The sequence below is a fragment of the Candoia aspera genome, chromosome 4 (assembly GCF_035149785.1).
Source record: "Candoia aspera isolate rCanAsp1 chromosome 4, rCanAsp1.hap2, whole genome shotgun sequence".
Taxonomy (NCBI): Eukaryota; Metazoa; Chordata; class Lepidosauria; order Squamata; family Boidae; genus Candoia; species Candoia aspera.
Genome location: NC_086156.1, coordinates 63043450 through 63059723, shown reverse-complemented (window position 1 = coordinate 63059723; position 16274 = coordinate 63043450). Strand labels below are relative to the sequence as shown.

Sequence of the window (16274 nt, the reverse complement as noted above, 5' to 3'; positions counted from 1 at the left end):
TGACTGTGTCAACAGGCTTGGGGATCTCAGGGAAATGGTGAATCAGTGAGATGGCTACATTGTAATATAGAAGATGCTCTCTTCTGGTGTTCTAATAATACTGATTTTTTAAAATTACGGAATGTTTTTTAATGTTGTTTGTTTTTTGTGGTTTTTTATTGTATGCTGCCCAGAGTCACGTTTGTGAGATGGGCAGCTATATAAATGTGATGGATGAATGAATGAATGAAAGAACCCCCCTTGATATGCACTTCAAAACATGGCCTAGTTTAGGCTGAAATTTTGGTTCTTTAAAAAAATTCGTTGAATCTTATTTTTTAAAAATAACTTAATGTGTACATTTTCACTCACTGAATAAAAATGGCACATTGGCTTAAAAAAATTAACTCACAAGTCTGATTTTAAACACTGTTGATGTTCCCTATTTTTTTGTTTTTTTTCAGGTCCAAGTACTTTGGATAATATTGTGGAAGATGTTACACATCCCTGTAACCCAAATCCCTGTGCTGCAAGTCAGTTGTGTGAAGTAAACAGAAAGGGATGTCAGCCACTTGAGCCTTGTCTTCCCTATTTTTGTGTGCAGGGTAAGCCATACTTTTTAGAGGCTAAATAAATGCCATAAGTTTCCTAATAACACTTGCCTTTCTTGTTATTGAATGTACCTTTCTTCAAAGGGACTGCTATTTCTTTTAGAATTTCAAAATTGGAATGCTAAGTTTTATTACTATTTATTGACTAGAAAATGCATATACTGCTTTTCATTTCATTAAAATTCCATAATAGTTTACAGTAAAATAAAAAATAGAGTACCACTAACTAATATAATGCAATAAATAAAAAGTTAGAATTGCATTTTAACTTGCATTTTAACTTAGTTAAACTTAGCAGGCAGAGATGGAGGAAATGAGACTTCACAACTTCACAGTTGTTAATGGAAACTTTCCACACTGATAGTCCACATGATCTTACTTAGATAAAAGTGAAGACTCCCTTAAATTGAATCTGGTTGTCTAGTTCTTTTTAATTTTTTTGAGTTCAATCAAGGTTGTCTGGTGGCTACAACCTATGGTGACTTAATCTAGATAGTAAGTGCTAAATAGAGAATGCTGTCTTTTCCTATAATGGAGGAATCCTACAGTAAGCTTGTTCCTTTCACTTGCTCCAGTAGGTAGGATCAGACGTTTCAACTTTCCTCACTGTGGGAGGAAGAACTGACCTGTCCAGGTCTTGTCTCGTCTTGTCTCGTCTTGTCTCGTCTCGTCTCGTCTCGTCCTGTCCTGTCCTGTCCTGTCCTGTCCTGTCCTGTCCTGTCCTGTCCTCCTTTTTCCTTCATGCCTGCAAAATAAAATAACTTCCCAGTGCTATAGAAGGAAATATCAGAGAACACCACAGCAGGGGTTCAGCTTTCTGAGCCACAACCACCCACTACAGTGGGTCTCCTTCCTCCCCACTCAGGTGCTTCTGGTGCCCCCAAACTACACCATTAAGAGTCACTGGCAGGGCCACCCCTGCTCCCTTGGAAATTGAGAGGCCTGACTAATGGATGGAATGGAGATCAGCTGAAGCAGGTGTCTGATCCCTCCAACACTTGTCATCAGTGACTCTACATCCAGAATTTTTGACATGGAGACACAAGGTAATAATCTCTTAAGTTTCCTCCTTCCATTTACCATAGTCTTATACGTATTCCTGTTAGGAACTACGGGCCCAAACAAGTGATAAAGTTCCCTCAAACATATGCTTTCTTTTTGAGAGGGAAAGGCAAGAACCATCAACCTGAGTTCCATCGGTTCTTCTAGTTACTTCATCCAGAAAGGGTGATTACACATGCAAGTAGAATTCAAGAAGCACTCTTTATCTTGATTTTCACTCACTGGACTCACAGCATCCTGGCCAGGAATTGGACCATTCAAGAATGCAGTTAAAAGGAAAAGGTGGCAAATGGTGTAGAATCATGCAGTTGTAAAGTTGGAACCAATAACAAGGATCATCTAGTCCAGTCCTCTGTAATGCATGGGAAAACCAATTAAACTGTCAATGAGCTGGTATAGCTTCTTCTTAAAAGAGTGGCAATTCCACAACCTCCATAGGTAGACTGTTCCCCTGTTGTACAAATCTTACCATCCTTATATTTAAATAAAATCTTGATAACTACAACTTATACCCATTATTTCTGGTTTGTTGTGACAGAAGATAGTTCTTGACCATCTTCCCTGAAGTTTCCCTTTATGTATCTGAGCATAACTCCTATAACTGTTCTTTTCTTTGGACTGAAATTCCCAAGTTCCTTCAGCTTATAGGGCACATCCCTATCATCTTCATTGCTCTCCTCTGAACCTGTGATGGAATGTGTCTCCAAAGGGGGAGATGATGTGATGGACTACAGTAACGCAGCTGGAAGGAGGGAGCACATTCCAAGGAGGAGGGGTGAGACAAGAGACAGCACAGCCCAAAGTTGGACCATGGGAAGAGTAAGAGAGTCAGAATAGCCACTCTCTAGAATCTTCCAGGGTATATCCATTAGGTTAGAGTAGTAAGGTTTAGTCTGGCAAGATTCTGTCTATACGCTGTACGCAAATAAAGAACTGAACTTTGGCAGGACTGCTTCTATGTCATTCTTGGGCTAGGCCTGACAGAACACTCGCTAACTTCATTGCCATCCTCTGAACCCTCAGTATCCTTATGGAAATGTAGCGCCCAGAACAATACACAATACTCAAGGTGTGGTCTCACTGTACAGAGTAGAGACAAATAATGACTTCTTGTTTTTTTAATATAACACTTCGTGTAAGGTAGTTCAGAATTACATTAGCCCTTCTGTAGCAGTTTATGTTCAGTTTCTTATCAGTGTCCACATTCAAGTCCATCTCATGACTTGCTTCCAAACCATGAAACCCCCATGTTGTATGTCATGTATTTTTTCTCCCTAAATAGCTTACATCTCTCCCTGTTAAAGGACATCTCGTTCCTCTCAGCCCAGTCTTCAAACCTGTCCAGATTAGACTGCAATTTTGGTCTGTTGTCCCGGATATTGGTCAGACATCCTAATGTTTTGTCATCTACAAACTTAATAAACAGTCTGTCAATCCCATCATAGAGGGACGCGGTGGCGCTGCGGGTTAAACCGCTGAGCTGTCGATCGGAAGGTCGGCGGTTCGAAACCGTGCGGCGGGGTGAGCTCCCGTTGCTCGTCCCAGCTTCTGCACACCAAGCAGTTCGAAAACATGCAAATGTGAGTAGATTAATTGGTACCGCTTCGGCGGGAAGGTAACGGCGTTCCGTGAGTCATGCTGGCCACATGACCCGGAAGTGTCCTATGGACAACGCCAGCTCCAAGGCTTTGAAACGGAGATGAGCACCGCCCCCTAGAGTCGGACACGACTGGACTTTACGTCAAGGGAAACCTTTATCTTTACCTTTAATCCCATCATCTAGGTCATTAATAAAAATGTTGAATAATACTGGCCCCAGAACTGATCAATGCACTACTCTATGGTTACTGCTGACTGTCAGTGCAATTAGCTAGGCAGCTGTAGACCCACTTTAATGTAGTACTGTTCAGACCAACTTTTAACAGCTTGTCAATGAAAATGTCATGTGGAATCTTGTCAAAAACTTTGCTGAAACCAGAGTAGATTATAGCAACAGAATTCCCCTTGTCCACTTTTACCCTGTCAAAGAAGGAGACAAGATTTGTCTCATGTGATCTGTTTTTGACAATGCCATGTTGGCTATTAGAAATGGCATTTTCTTGAAGATGCTTATAAATGCCCTGCTTTATACTTGCTGGAACTTCTTTCTGAGAATCAATGTTAGGCTCACTGCTCAATAATAATTGGGATCTTCCTTTTCCTTTCTTGCAGAGGGACTAAATTTGCTCTTCTCCAGTTCTCTGGTATCTGCCCAGTTCTCCAGAACTTCTCAGAGATAATTGACAGAAGTCCTGACAGCTCTTCAGCCAGTTCCTTCAGTATTCTAGGGTGTATTTCATCAGGACTTGGAGACTTGAAGGCATTCAAATGAGCTAGAAATTTCTTTGCTACATCCTTACCAACAAGCACCTTTGGGTGTAGTGATAAAAGCAAAATAAAAGTTGAGTAGAAGGTCATCTTTTAAAATCTCCAGCTGAAGCGAGCAATGAGCCCACCACCTCCGTTGTCTTCTTGCTATTGACATATTTAAAGAAACCCTTCTTGCTAGATTTTGCCTCTCTTGCTATCCTAGGGTCATTTTTCTGTCTTTTGCCTTCACGATCTCATTGCTGCTTTTTTGGGCTGAAGTTTTGTAGACTTCTTTAGCTGTAAGTCCTTCTTTCCATTTTGAATAAGCTTCCTCCTCTAGTGTCAACTCCTTGAGCTGCCTATTCAACCACATTGGCTTCTTTAGCTGGTTTCCTTTTGCATTGGCATTGAGACTGTGGTATCCTTAATTCCATTTTCAAGAAGTCCCCCCTTTGTCTTTAAGGTGTTCTTCCCACGGTATCTTCATTGTCATTTTGTTTAGTTTATTGGCCTTCCTTAAAACCATGGTTTGTATTTGACTGTTTTTTAAAATAAATTATGTGTTAAAATCAAGAATTTAAGGGTGCGCACTTGCATCCAGAGTTCCCACTGCTTTAATATCAGTCAACTCCTTCCTGTTGGTAAGGACCAATCCAAGATGCCAGGTCCTCTAGTGTACAGCTCCACCTTTTGAAAGAGAAAATTATTGCCAGGGCAAATCAATAATTTTTCTTATATCCTGCTTTTGGCAAAATTAGTCTTTCAACAAACAGTTGAATAATTGAAATCTCCTCTCATAATATCTTCATTGTTTTTTGAGTCTTCAGCGACCTGCTGTGAAAAGTCTTCATCTACTATATTTCTTCTAACTGCTTTGGTGTCAGATGCTTTTCCATAGAGGAGAAGGTGGCAGCCCAGCTTTGTCTGAACATGGCTAAATTGTTTCAAAGGCCAAATTCCCAGCACTCATTAGAAAGGTCTGGAAAATTTTGCTTGGATTTCCATTTGATCCATAAGTATCAAAGGTTTTTCCAAAAATTGTTTATCTCATTGTGATTCTACTGAATTTATGGAGGGAAATTGTACCTTCAAGGTGGCTCCTCCATTTGGAATTGTTAGGCAGGATCCAGGGGAAGGAGCCATCTGAATCCCTGGTCTGGGCCTGTCTGGTAAGGAGGTTGAGCAGGGGGGTATGATGCTCCTTGAGATCCTGGTTTCTTCTCTTAAATCCACTTCTTCCCAGTAAGGTACCATATCCAAAAATAATAGGCAAATTTGGGTTCTTATTCTAATTTCTGTACCTTGCTGACATCACAGACAATTTGGAGTGATTGAAGTAGCAGAAATACTGTTGTGTATTCCATTCAGCACTGCTAGTTCCTTCTGCTTTGCCACCACAGTTGGCATTTCCAGATTCCAATGCAGGATTTTCCTCTTTGAACTGACCTCAGTTCTCAAATCTGCATGAAAATCTGGAGATGTTAGTTGCTTTTCTAAAGCTTCAGTGGCACTTCATTTCACTTATTTGGACTGCATATATGATAGGAAAGAGGTGAACAATGCTTGCATGGTATAGCAACCATACTATTTATGAGTACTTCGTTAATGAAAGAGTTTCTGTTAGCCCACCCAAAGTCTGCTGTAGCAACTATTGTTATCTTTCACTTAATGTTTTTCATTTTAGGCAGGGAGGTTAAAATTGTAGAATCTGATTTAAAAAATTCAGATTATTTGTTTTTCTGTAGCTCCCCCACTCTTACTCACCTCTCAGTTCATATTGGGATCTCGGTCACTGACCAACCTCAGAGGTCAGTAGGATATGGTCAGCAGGATATGGTCAGCAACTATTACATAGGCAGTGATTCCAAATGACATTACAGCTACCCCTTTCACATATTTCTTAGTTGCAACACAAACTGCTCAGAGATATCCATAGTTGATCATGTTGTTTTCTCAGTGGTTAATTTGTGTCTTAATTAGGGTTTCTAGGAATATGTCTTATTGCCCTCCTGTTCTGAGAAGGCTGTGTGCTTCAGTTAATTAGAGGGGAAATATAGAAAGTCAAAAAGGTTACAGAATGACAAATGAAACAATTATTTAATCTCACACACTGATCTTTATCCATTTGTACCATCTCTCCCCATTGTGTTCCTACTCCTGTGTTGCTTGGGTGAACATAATTTGCCATTGGTAGGATGGGTCACAAGACAACTTGGATCTTTACAATGCAGAGATAGGGCAAGCAGCCGCTACTGATATCTGAGCAAAACTGCAAGAAATCCCCTGGCATGAAGCATGCCTTTGTCCAGCCCAATCCAGTTTATTATATTCTATCTGTGCTGGAAATTTAACATCTGGCATTTATGGATGTCTCCAGTTCATGCACCTTTATAAGGACTGTGATTCTAAAAATAAACAGTTCCATATGCTGCATCCCCTCTCACATTTTATGTACACCCAGCATATGGTGGAAAAGGGAACGGAATATATGGTTATAAGGGAAGGTGAGCTGGAGGTTGGCTGAAGAAAGAAGAGACTGAACCAAGTCATTACTAAGGATGGGTGTGGGATAGACCAGATCCAGAGGACTTCACACCAGTTTGGGTGGTGTGTTGGTGAAGAAATATCAATTGAGTAGCCGGAAATGAGAAGAGAAGCTGGCAAGGACTGAAAGGGTTGGAACCTTGGCCAGCAGCCAGTAGGACCCAGCAGTAAGACACAGGAAGATTACAGTTGCAGCAAGACTGGGCCAGAGGGAAGATAATGCATATGAAAGGGGCTGATCCTTCTAGCTTTCTTTATAGAATGTGCTTGGGAAAGTGCAAAGCTGCCTATAAACACATGGCACTGAGAGGAGCTGTAACTTGATCTTCTAAAGGAGACGAGACCTGTTATTTTCTAAGAGAGAAGGAAAAACAAATATCTCTTCATTAGAGGCATAGAAGAACTACAAATGCAATATTACTCCCAAGTAGACCGGTTTCCGAGATAGAGAAAAACAGAATACTCTGAAATGCATCTATTTGTCCATGCACAAACACACGAGCAGCAAGTCTTCCAGCTTCCCCCTTAGTTCCAAGCAAGAGAAGGAAAAGGGAGAGTGCAGTTAAAGAGGAATAGATTTGGTCTTCAGGGATCCGAAACTCTGCAAACCACTACAGGAATTTTCCCCAGATCCCCATTCTAAGGCTTACACTCAAAAGTTAGAGATGGAGAAACACAGAAATAAGAAACTATAGAAAAAGAATTGGATTGGAATAATAGAATAGAAATGTACAGTAGGAAAAAGAAAACAAAATTCCCCCGTGATCCTAAGATCCTTGAAAATTTTCTTTTTGTACGGTATCTCCCACCTAAGCCACTGGAACAAACCAACAAAACATTGTAGCTGTGGCCTATACTGTGACAGTCCCAGTACCAGGGTCTTAACCTAAGAAATTCTCAAGACAGTCCATTAGGAAGCTTACAGAATTCTTTATTAAAATCTGATTGACACAAGACAGTTGCAAAGCTCTGAATAAAGTTTTGGCGCCAGAATATTCAAAGTAATTCATTCCCTCTGATCTAACCCCTCCTCCCTGTCTTGCAAACAAGCTATTCCTCACTCCTGAATTCCCACCTCCCAGCTCATTAGTTCATTAGAGTGATTTAGATTCCAGGTGTCTTATCAGCGTGGCTGGCTCGGCCTTGGCTGTAATGGCTCAAGAAGGAATGTGCTGAAGCCTTCTGTCTTTGCGAAGCTGCAAAGCTGACATATAAGGTGACGTGAAAGCTGACATGTGTTTGCAGTGCTTTATGGCAGGCGAGCAAAGGGAGCCTGACATATACTAACATAAAAGAACCCTATAAATGGTGCTAGCAGTGGGATTTGCTGCAGTATCTTACGTAAGTAGGATGATGTGTGCATGTTGGAAAAGGAAATTTGGGCCCCAGAAAGCAAGGACTTTGCAGAAAATTGGTAGTATATTTTTAGCTGATTCACACCCGCATACCAGAACATACATGAGACTCATGGAAATGGAGAAAGAAGGTGAGCCACATGATATGAGGTTGGGGGAGGTTCTGTTTATCTGTCTGCCTGTTAGTAGGATAACTCTGAAAACTGAACAGAGTGGAACCAGTTGGTACAGCGAAGGAAATCAACAAAAGAAAGATAATAGGATAATATAAAGTGTAGCAAATCTTTAAAGAACATCTAATAAGACAATATAATTTCAGTGTTTCTAGTATTAAATAGACAATGTAATAGTATTTCTTTCTAGTCTTAATAGACAGGGTAGTTTGAAGTATCTATGCTGCCAAAGGAAGCATAAAAGTTACTGGAATACAATGTTTCATCTCCTGCACAGTAAACTGGAATATTTGGCAAAGCAGTTGGATCAGGAAGCAAATTAGTTGACCTGGGTTCCTATTTAGGAACCTAGAGGAGGGCAAACCCTCATTTTTCTACAGATGATTCTTCAGAGGGGTGACAGACCCATTAAGCACCTCCTTTTATTCATTTATTAACAATTTGTATAATACTGCGATTGGTCAGCTTTGGATAGTTAACAATGAAAACATAAATAATCCATGAATGAAAACTCAGCTCCCTCACACCAGTATCACAGGACTAAAAGATAATCCACCTGTCACCATCAACTCAAATCAAATGCCATCTTAGAAAGAAGAGGCTTAAAGCTTTTCAGAATGCCAAGAGTACTAAAGCCAGCTTTAGTTCTGTGGTCAGAATATTCCACAGTGTTGGGGCAGCAACCAAGAAGGCTTGCCTTCTAGCATATCTCTTTCATATAACACAGTGACTGGACTTCGTGCAAGCACTCTTTCAGTGCTCTTACAAGGTAGAAGAATCATTTTGGATAAAGAAGTCCCTGATGTAACTTGCGGATGCACCATATATGGCTTCAGAAATGAAAATTAACATAATGAATTAGGCCTGGAAACCTACTGGTAATCATTGTAGCAATTGCAAAATACAAAATATCCTGACATAATGAGCTCCATCCACTAGTAGACAAGCCACTGCATTTTGTACCATTTTCATTTCTGGGTTGTTTTCAAAGGCAGTCCCATATAGAATGTGTTTCAGTAGTCAAGATGTGTGTTGCTGAGGCTTCCTAGTCTGGTTAAGGCTGCAACTGGCACAGCAGTCTAAGCTGGACAAAGGTTCACTTAGTCTTGGTTTCCATCTACTGCTTCAGCAGACGTCCAGGAGAATCCTTATGTCACAGACCTGTTCTTTCAGGAGGAAAGAGGCTGCATTGGTGTCAGTATTTCTGGAATGCCTTGATGTTTACAACTGAACAGTGCCTTGGTCTTGATAGGATGTAATAGAGGCAGTCTTTATTCAGCAACCAGTTGTTCAGTGACCATTTGAAGTTATGACAGTGCTGAATAAGGGGACTTAAAACTGTTTCTTGCAGTTGCAGCCATCCCCGCAGTCATGTGATCATGATTTGGTGTTTGGCAACTAGCTCACAATTTTGATGGTCTTCACTACCAGCTTCCGATAAGCAAAGTCAGTGGGGAATCCAGCAGGAGGTCACAAATGGTGATCAGGTGCCTGTGGAATGCTGTGACCATGCAGGATTTGCCTAACAATGGCAACTGGAACTGCTGCAACCGCTGTTGTAAGGCAGCATGATGTCGTGCTTAGTGATGGAGTTGCCAGTCCCAATTACCATAGTTAGGACTACCTCTACCTTATTTTTCTGTGTATAGACCTTCACAATCTCCAGACCTTCCAGCAGAGCATCTCCAACTTGGACTGGGCTAGAGTCGACTATCATATGTGTACGGATCATACCTTACCACACACTGACCATAAACTTCTCCCAGCAGCTTCATACAGATTTTAAAATGAAAATATATATTTAAATATATCTAGTGAAAATAGCCATTTAACCCCCTTTTTGCTCTCAGTTTTGTGTAATTTGCACATTTAATCATCTCCTCAACCCCTTTCTCAGGGTCAGTAATAAAAATGCTGGCAATGTATGCTGTAGCTGCCAAAAGAGCCAATGCAGTTTTGGGCTGCATCAACAGAGGTACAGTGTCAAGATCATGGGAAATTATAGTACTGCTCTTTGTTGGACTGCATCTGGAATATTGTGCCCAGTTTGGGTTGACACAATATAAAGATACTGAAGAACTGGAAAGGTTGCAGAGAAGTATGACAAGGATGGTAAGGATGTGGAGGCTAAATCCAAAAAGTGGTTTAGGAACTTGTATGTTTAGCCTAAAGGAAAGAAAGCTAAGGGGAGACATGATAGCAGTCTCCCAAGATATGAAGGGTTGTCAAAGGGCAGAGGTTGGGGATTTATTCTCCATAGCAGCAAAGGGTAAGAACAGAACCAGTGGGTGGAAGCTTTACAGAGGGAGATCCAAACTTGAGCTTAGAATTAATTTCCTGAAGTGAGAGCTATCAAACAGAACAGACTTCCTCTTGAAGTCATGGGTGCTCCATCACTGGAAGTTTCCAAGAAAAGATTGGACTGCCATTTGTTGGGGATGGTCTGAGGATTCCTGCCTGTTAGGGGGTAGGGTTAGAATACCCCCAAGGTTCCTTCCAACCCTATTGATTCTATGAGAGCGGTTGAGGGTCACTGCAGCCTGAGGAGAGAATTTCAGAATTAGAAAATAGCATCACATGATGGGGTACAGACCTAATCAATAGTAGTGAACCCAGTTAAAGAGAGGTGGTTTAGTAAATCATGGAAAAAATACTCATTTAAAAGACAAGTATACTTGCTTTGTTATATTTGTCATCTATCATTAAATAAGGAAAATATGTCACACGCTCATGTAACCAATGGAAAGTTTACATGAGAATGGTTTGTCTCATCCTACCCTTGCAATAAAATCTCCCAGAAAAATTACATGAGAATCAGAGTAATTTGAATCTAAGCAAGCTATAGCCAAATCCAGTTCCTGCCACAGTGTATCTGAAGCCCCATGGCTTTTAATCATACGCATTAATTAAGATAAAAGACAATTTGTTGCCAGCCTTAATCTTGAGGTACAGAAGAGTGGATGCCTGCTCAAAATTAATCTTCAGGATTTAAAACTGACATATTAACTAGGATGGCTAAACCACCCAGAGAGTTACCTGTTTTAGCAAAATGGGAAATGGATCAGAAGCAGGAATTACCTGAAAATATCTGTACCTCTTCCTCTGATACTTCCTCACTGTATCGTCACTGTGCCTTCTTCTCTGTAAATTTTGGACAGTTTATATATTGTCATTATTTATATTGCAGTTGTACTGTTACAGTTTATACCTCCTGAATATATTTCTCTTCCAATCTCATGTTATGCTGTCCCCATATCTATAGGTGATTTTACTATCTCTACCTTGTTTCTATCTTTCACTTCCAATTTCACTTTTTCAGGCCAGCTGACCTTGCTATGAATATGCCCCTCTTTCAGTATAATGCTCCATACATTTCATAATGAACTGTAATTAATTAAAGTTTAAGCTGTTTGTTAATCTTTATGAGGCCACAATACTTTTTTTTTGCAGCATACTTGTTCCTCTTAGAATTCATAATTCAGTAACATTTGCCTTCTTTGCATAGGCTGCAAGTTGGGTGAAGCTTCTGATTTTATTGTCCGCCAAGGTACACTCATCCAAGTACCATCTTCTGTAGGAGATGTTGGTTGCTATAAAATATGCACATGTGGCCAGAATGGTTTGTTAGAAAACTGTATGGAAATGCATTGTGTTGATCTCCAAAAGTCATGCATTGTTGGAGGGCAACGAAAAAGTAAGTACTAGCATATGGAACTGCCTTTATAATAAGGTTTTAGGTTTCTGCAGATTATAAAACTAATTCTAACTGGAGCCCTCCCTAACAGTGATCTCCAGTGCTATTTTTCACAGATTTTCCATTTAAACAAGTATTTCTTATATGTATCATTCACATTTGCTGATTATTATTGGTATTATTTTATACCAATTTGTTTATTTTTACAGAATTCTGTAATCTTTGTACGGTATGTAAATAGTGTCTAGACTGATTTCACTTAAGCAAATAAAAGGTGATAAAGTTATCTAAAACAAAAGAGTGCAGTATAAGAATATAAGCATGTAAATCATATGAGGAATTGTCATTCAAATGAAAAGGACAGATGATTCATTAAATCTAGATAAAGCATGAGGATTTATTTGTAGTTTAGCAGTTAATTTGGAAACCCAATTATAAGTCCACCCTGAATCATTTGAGCTCATTGGCCAGTCATACCTTCTCAGAAATAACAGGGTTATTGTGGAACAAATGGCAGAGAGAATGCAATCTGCACTACTATGAACTCCTAGAGGAAGGAGAGGATATACATTTGATGAGTATTTTTTTTATCCACAACGGCAGTATTTCATAATAATGATGCATGTATTTAAGTAGCTGCATTTTAAAATCCAATAGATGTATTTCTTTTATTTTAAGGCCATGGAACATCTTTTAATATAGACTGCAATGTCTGTTCCTGTTTTTCTGGGAATTTGATATGCTCGACTCGTCAGTGTCTAAATGAATTAAGTTCAGAGGGTGAACATCACCTGTTTACAGGTAGTGTTTTTAAATTATAAGAAACTTTTAAAGATAGTAGAAGAATTAATAGAAACATAGTAACTCTGAATTTTGTTTTTCTTCTCTGGTGGTATTTTGCCTAGATATTTTCTGTGACAACTTTCTATAGCCTGTTTTCCCTTGGTTTAATTCAGATTGCTGATCCTAAAGGAAATGCTTTGGGCAATATTCCAGATGGAATTCAACATAAGAGTTAAACTCAAAACAGACCATTCTAGGGAGAAATAATTTATAAGAATAATTTATAAGGAACCTATTATAATGTATTTTAATCTAGTTTATTTTAAAAAATCAATACCACTTGATATTACTAAGCTTATTCAAAAGAAAGACAATGCTGTATTTAAGATGGAAAGATTGGACAGAAAAGCAGTTGTTAATACAAACAAAAATTAGGCAGGGCTAATATGCTCATCCTCACTCCTCTTGGAGCAATGAGAAAGGTTTCTGTTTCAGCCATTTGCTTTCATTATTTGCTCACACTTCTTTATATTCATTCACTTTCAACAGTGTCTACCTCTGTTACCATATTTTTAGCCAGTGTAAGATAATCCTCCCCTCAGATACTTATTAAGGGGGCAAAAAGCTCATCTTCCTTCAAGGATAAATACTGAATGGCTTTCTGTAGCTGATATAGATACAATCAACTTCCTAACAGAGGTTTAACTTTTTCAGGTCTGCCATGTGACTGCGCTGATCAGTTTGTCCCAGTATGTGGGCAGAATGGACGTACCTATCCAAGTGCATGTATAGCACGTTGTGTTGGGCTTCATGATAATCAGTTTGAATTTGGGTCCTGCATATCTAAGGATCCTTGTAACCCTAATCCCTGCCCTCAGAATCAGAGGTAAATATTTAAGAAAATCTACAGGACTGGGGAAATTACTTTAATTGACCAGTTATCTTGATTATGAAAAATAAGTTATATCTTACTTAATTCTGGTTTACTGTTAAAAGAGAAATATGAATTGCAGTACTGTAGTTTATATAACATATATCGGTGTTATATAAACTACTACAATTATTTTATAACATGTATCTGTATTATTAAAACTTGAATTTTGAAAGCAAGATGCCATAGAAAGTTTGACATTTAAATTAATGCTTCAATTAAAATGGAAAAAGAGTTTTAAAGGTTCTGAAATATTGCATATGCTTTGCTTTCATGAGCTTAAAGACTTGGAAATCAGGATTAGAAGGCCTATTTTTTTAGACTGAACCTCTTGTCAGTGATCCAGTGGTTCTTGAGTTTGGCACATAGATAGGTTTTCTGTAGGAACTCAGGAACTCTTTTAAAAAGGAGGGAAGTGACAGCATATTGAGGGACCAATCTGCATGATAAGCTATTACAACTCTCCCAGTATCTTAATTATCACTACACCAATTGGACTCATATGGAGAAACATTATTAGTTAAACATCAGCCATCTAGGTAGTGTCCTAATGCCATATTCACTGGCTGAACCTGCTACCTACCCCCCTGTAATATCTGACAGCTTGAGGATCACTTTATGTACCAGTTTAGGTAGCCTGGTCAATTATAACAGAAATTACAGATAAAATCAGGGAGCAATCAAGACTAGAATATTTTACCCGTGAACAGAGTGTTGAGAGGCTAGGAAAGGTCTAAAGCAGAGCTTTCCAAACTTTTCATGTTGGTGACACACTAACACACTGCAGGTGTGGCCGCATCACCAGAAGTCATGTGGAATCAGCTGTTTCAACCTGATTATGCATACTGTGCATGTGCAGTACCTGTATGATCCCTCGACCGTGCAACACACCTACACGCTGCAGCCGACACACTAACGTGTCATGACACACAGTTTGGAAAGCTCTGGTCTAAAGGATCTTATGCTACAGGACTCCAGTTGTTTTATAAGTTTGCTCAAGAATCCTATTTGTTCCTTTGTAACTCCACTTATTTCTTAAAGACATCATGAATTATCCTCATTCAGAATATGAAATGGAAAAGTAGAGTAACCTTCTCATTGATTTATGGATCTTCCCATACATCAATTCAAATTGATTTGAATCGATTCCCCAAATCAATTAAGCTGTTGGGTTAATTTTTTTTAAAAAAACTGATTTATGACAATGTAATTATGAGAAGAATTACAAAGAAAAATGTTCTAGGAATCAAAACTAGTAAACATCCTGGTAATCAGCAAATCGAAACGTTCACTGAAACTTATATCGTATAATGTTTGGTTCTTCATTGCAATCTCTGTGCATTACACATACAGCTTCTCCACCCACCTGGAAGATGCTTTGGGAATTTCCTATAACTGAAAAGATTTGGGACAATAAGTTAGTCTCCATTGTACTTGCTTGTAGATAAGATTTTGTTCTCCCTTGCTTCCTTTCAGTTGCTGCAGCAGTCAACCTGTTAGGAATTTTGTTCTTCTTAGCATTTGCCCTGTTTGATTGTAGGGTCCACTTGTTTGCATAGCACTTGCCTAGTTTGTACAATGAAGCCATCAATGCATGATGCAATGTCAGCCCTTTGAGATGGGCCAGATCAAGAAACAGAGTCCACAAGTTTGACTGAAACTATACTTTAGCTATATAGTTGTAATCGAAATTATTCAACCCCCATTGCAAATCAGGTTGATTGTCAAAATGTACAGACTTTCAGCTGTTTGCAATGAACAAATCAAACAAAAGCAATTGAAATAGCTCAACACAATGAATGCTTCAAGTGGTGTCCCCAAAGTCAACTGAAAATGCAACTTATAATGACTTCTCCTTTGATGTTAAAGAAGATGTAAAAAAATGTATGTGGGAATGACCTTGGGAGATAAGGCAATGAGACATAACCAAGGGAACACTCAGATAAAAGGCAGCTTATCCCACAGCAGGAATGTGGACAAGGCAAGAGGCTCAGAAGGAACCCTCCCTAGTTTTGGGGCTGTAAAGGGGACCGGGGAGTGAGGGGAGAGAAGTACTTTCAGACTTGCAAGATTCTGTTAATGTAATCTTCCAATAAAGTAGAATTAGCTCACCTGGTCATGTTTCCTGTCTGATCTACCTCATAAGGCTGACAGAAGAAGAATTAAATAAATCCCCAGAAAAAAAAACTATTTTACAACAAATTAAACTCTCATAATAGCAATTGTCCATGTTAAAAGGAAGAGAAATGGAAGTAAAAAATGAACTATGCAAAACAAAAGAATTTTGAATTTGCAAATAAACCAGGGAAGTGGTTGACACACAAATTGAGGAAAGAAAAAGAGGAAAAAATAATATTAAAATTACAAGATGAAAATGCTATAACAACAAAATTCAAAGAAGCAAAACATATTTCATCAATATTATTCTAAATCATATAAAGGAGAAGGAATTTCCCTGGCAAAGGTTGTTGAATACTTAAAGAAACAAAACTTACCAAAGATTACAGAAAAACAGAAATAATTAATGAACGGACCTATAACAATAAGGGAAGTATGTGAAGTCATAAAAAGGGCAAAAATAGGGAAAGCGCCTGGACCAGATGGTTTACCAGCCTCTTACTATAAATATTTTGAAGATGAATTGTTAAAACCGTTACAAATTTACAGACTGAAAAGATACTGTACAGTCGGATAGAGGCTAATGTAGCATTAATTCCTAAAGAAGTAGTACATGTTTGCTTAGTTAGTCTCTGAGTACAAAGCTCTGAGGTGCTCCTTCCATATTTGTACAGG

The 16274-nt window shown here is 38.9% G+C and overlaps 1 protein-coding gene across 3 annotated transcripts in view; it reads left to right on the top strand.

Annotated features, from left to right (window-relative positions):
* RECK (reversion inducing cysteine rich protein with kazal motifs) overlaps positions 1-16274 on the top strand; it is a 145083-nt gene that overhangs the window by 100996 nt on the left and 27813 nt on the right. For all 3 annotated transcript variants that reach the window (XR_010067988.1, XM_063304266.1, XM_063304268.1), the window contains 4 exons: positions 444-584; positions 11579-11767; positions 12446-12568; positions 13265-13436. Coding sequence is in view for 2 of the 3 variants with exons in the window: in XM_063304266.1 (XP_063160336.1) it covers positions 444-584; positions 11579-11767; positions 12446-12568; positions 13265-13436 (625 nt within the window). In the remaining variant the exon portion in view is untranslated. The remainder of the gene's footprint in view (positions 1-443; positions 585-11578; positions 11768-12445; positions 12569-13264; positions 13437-16274) is intronic.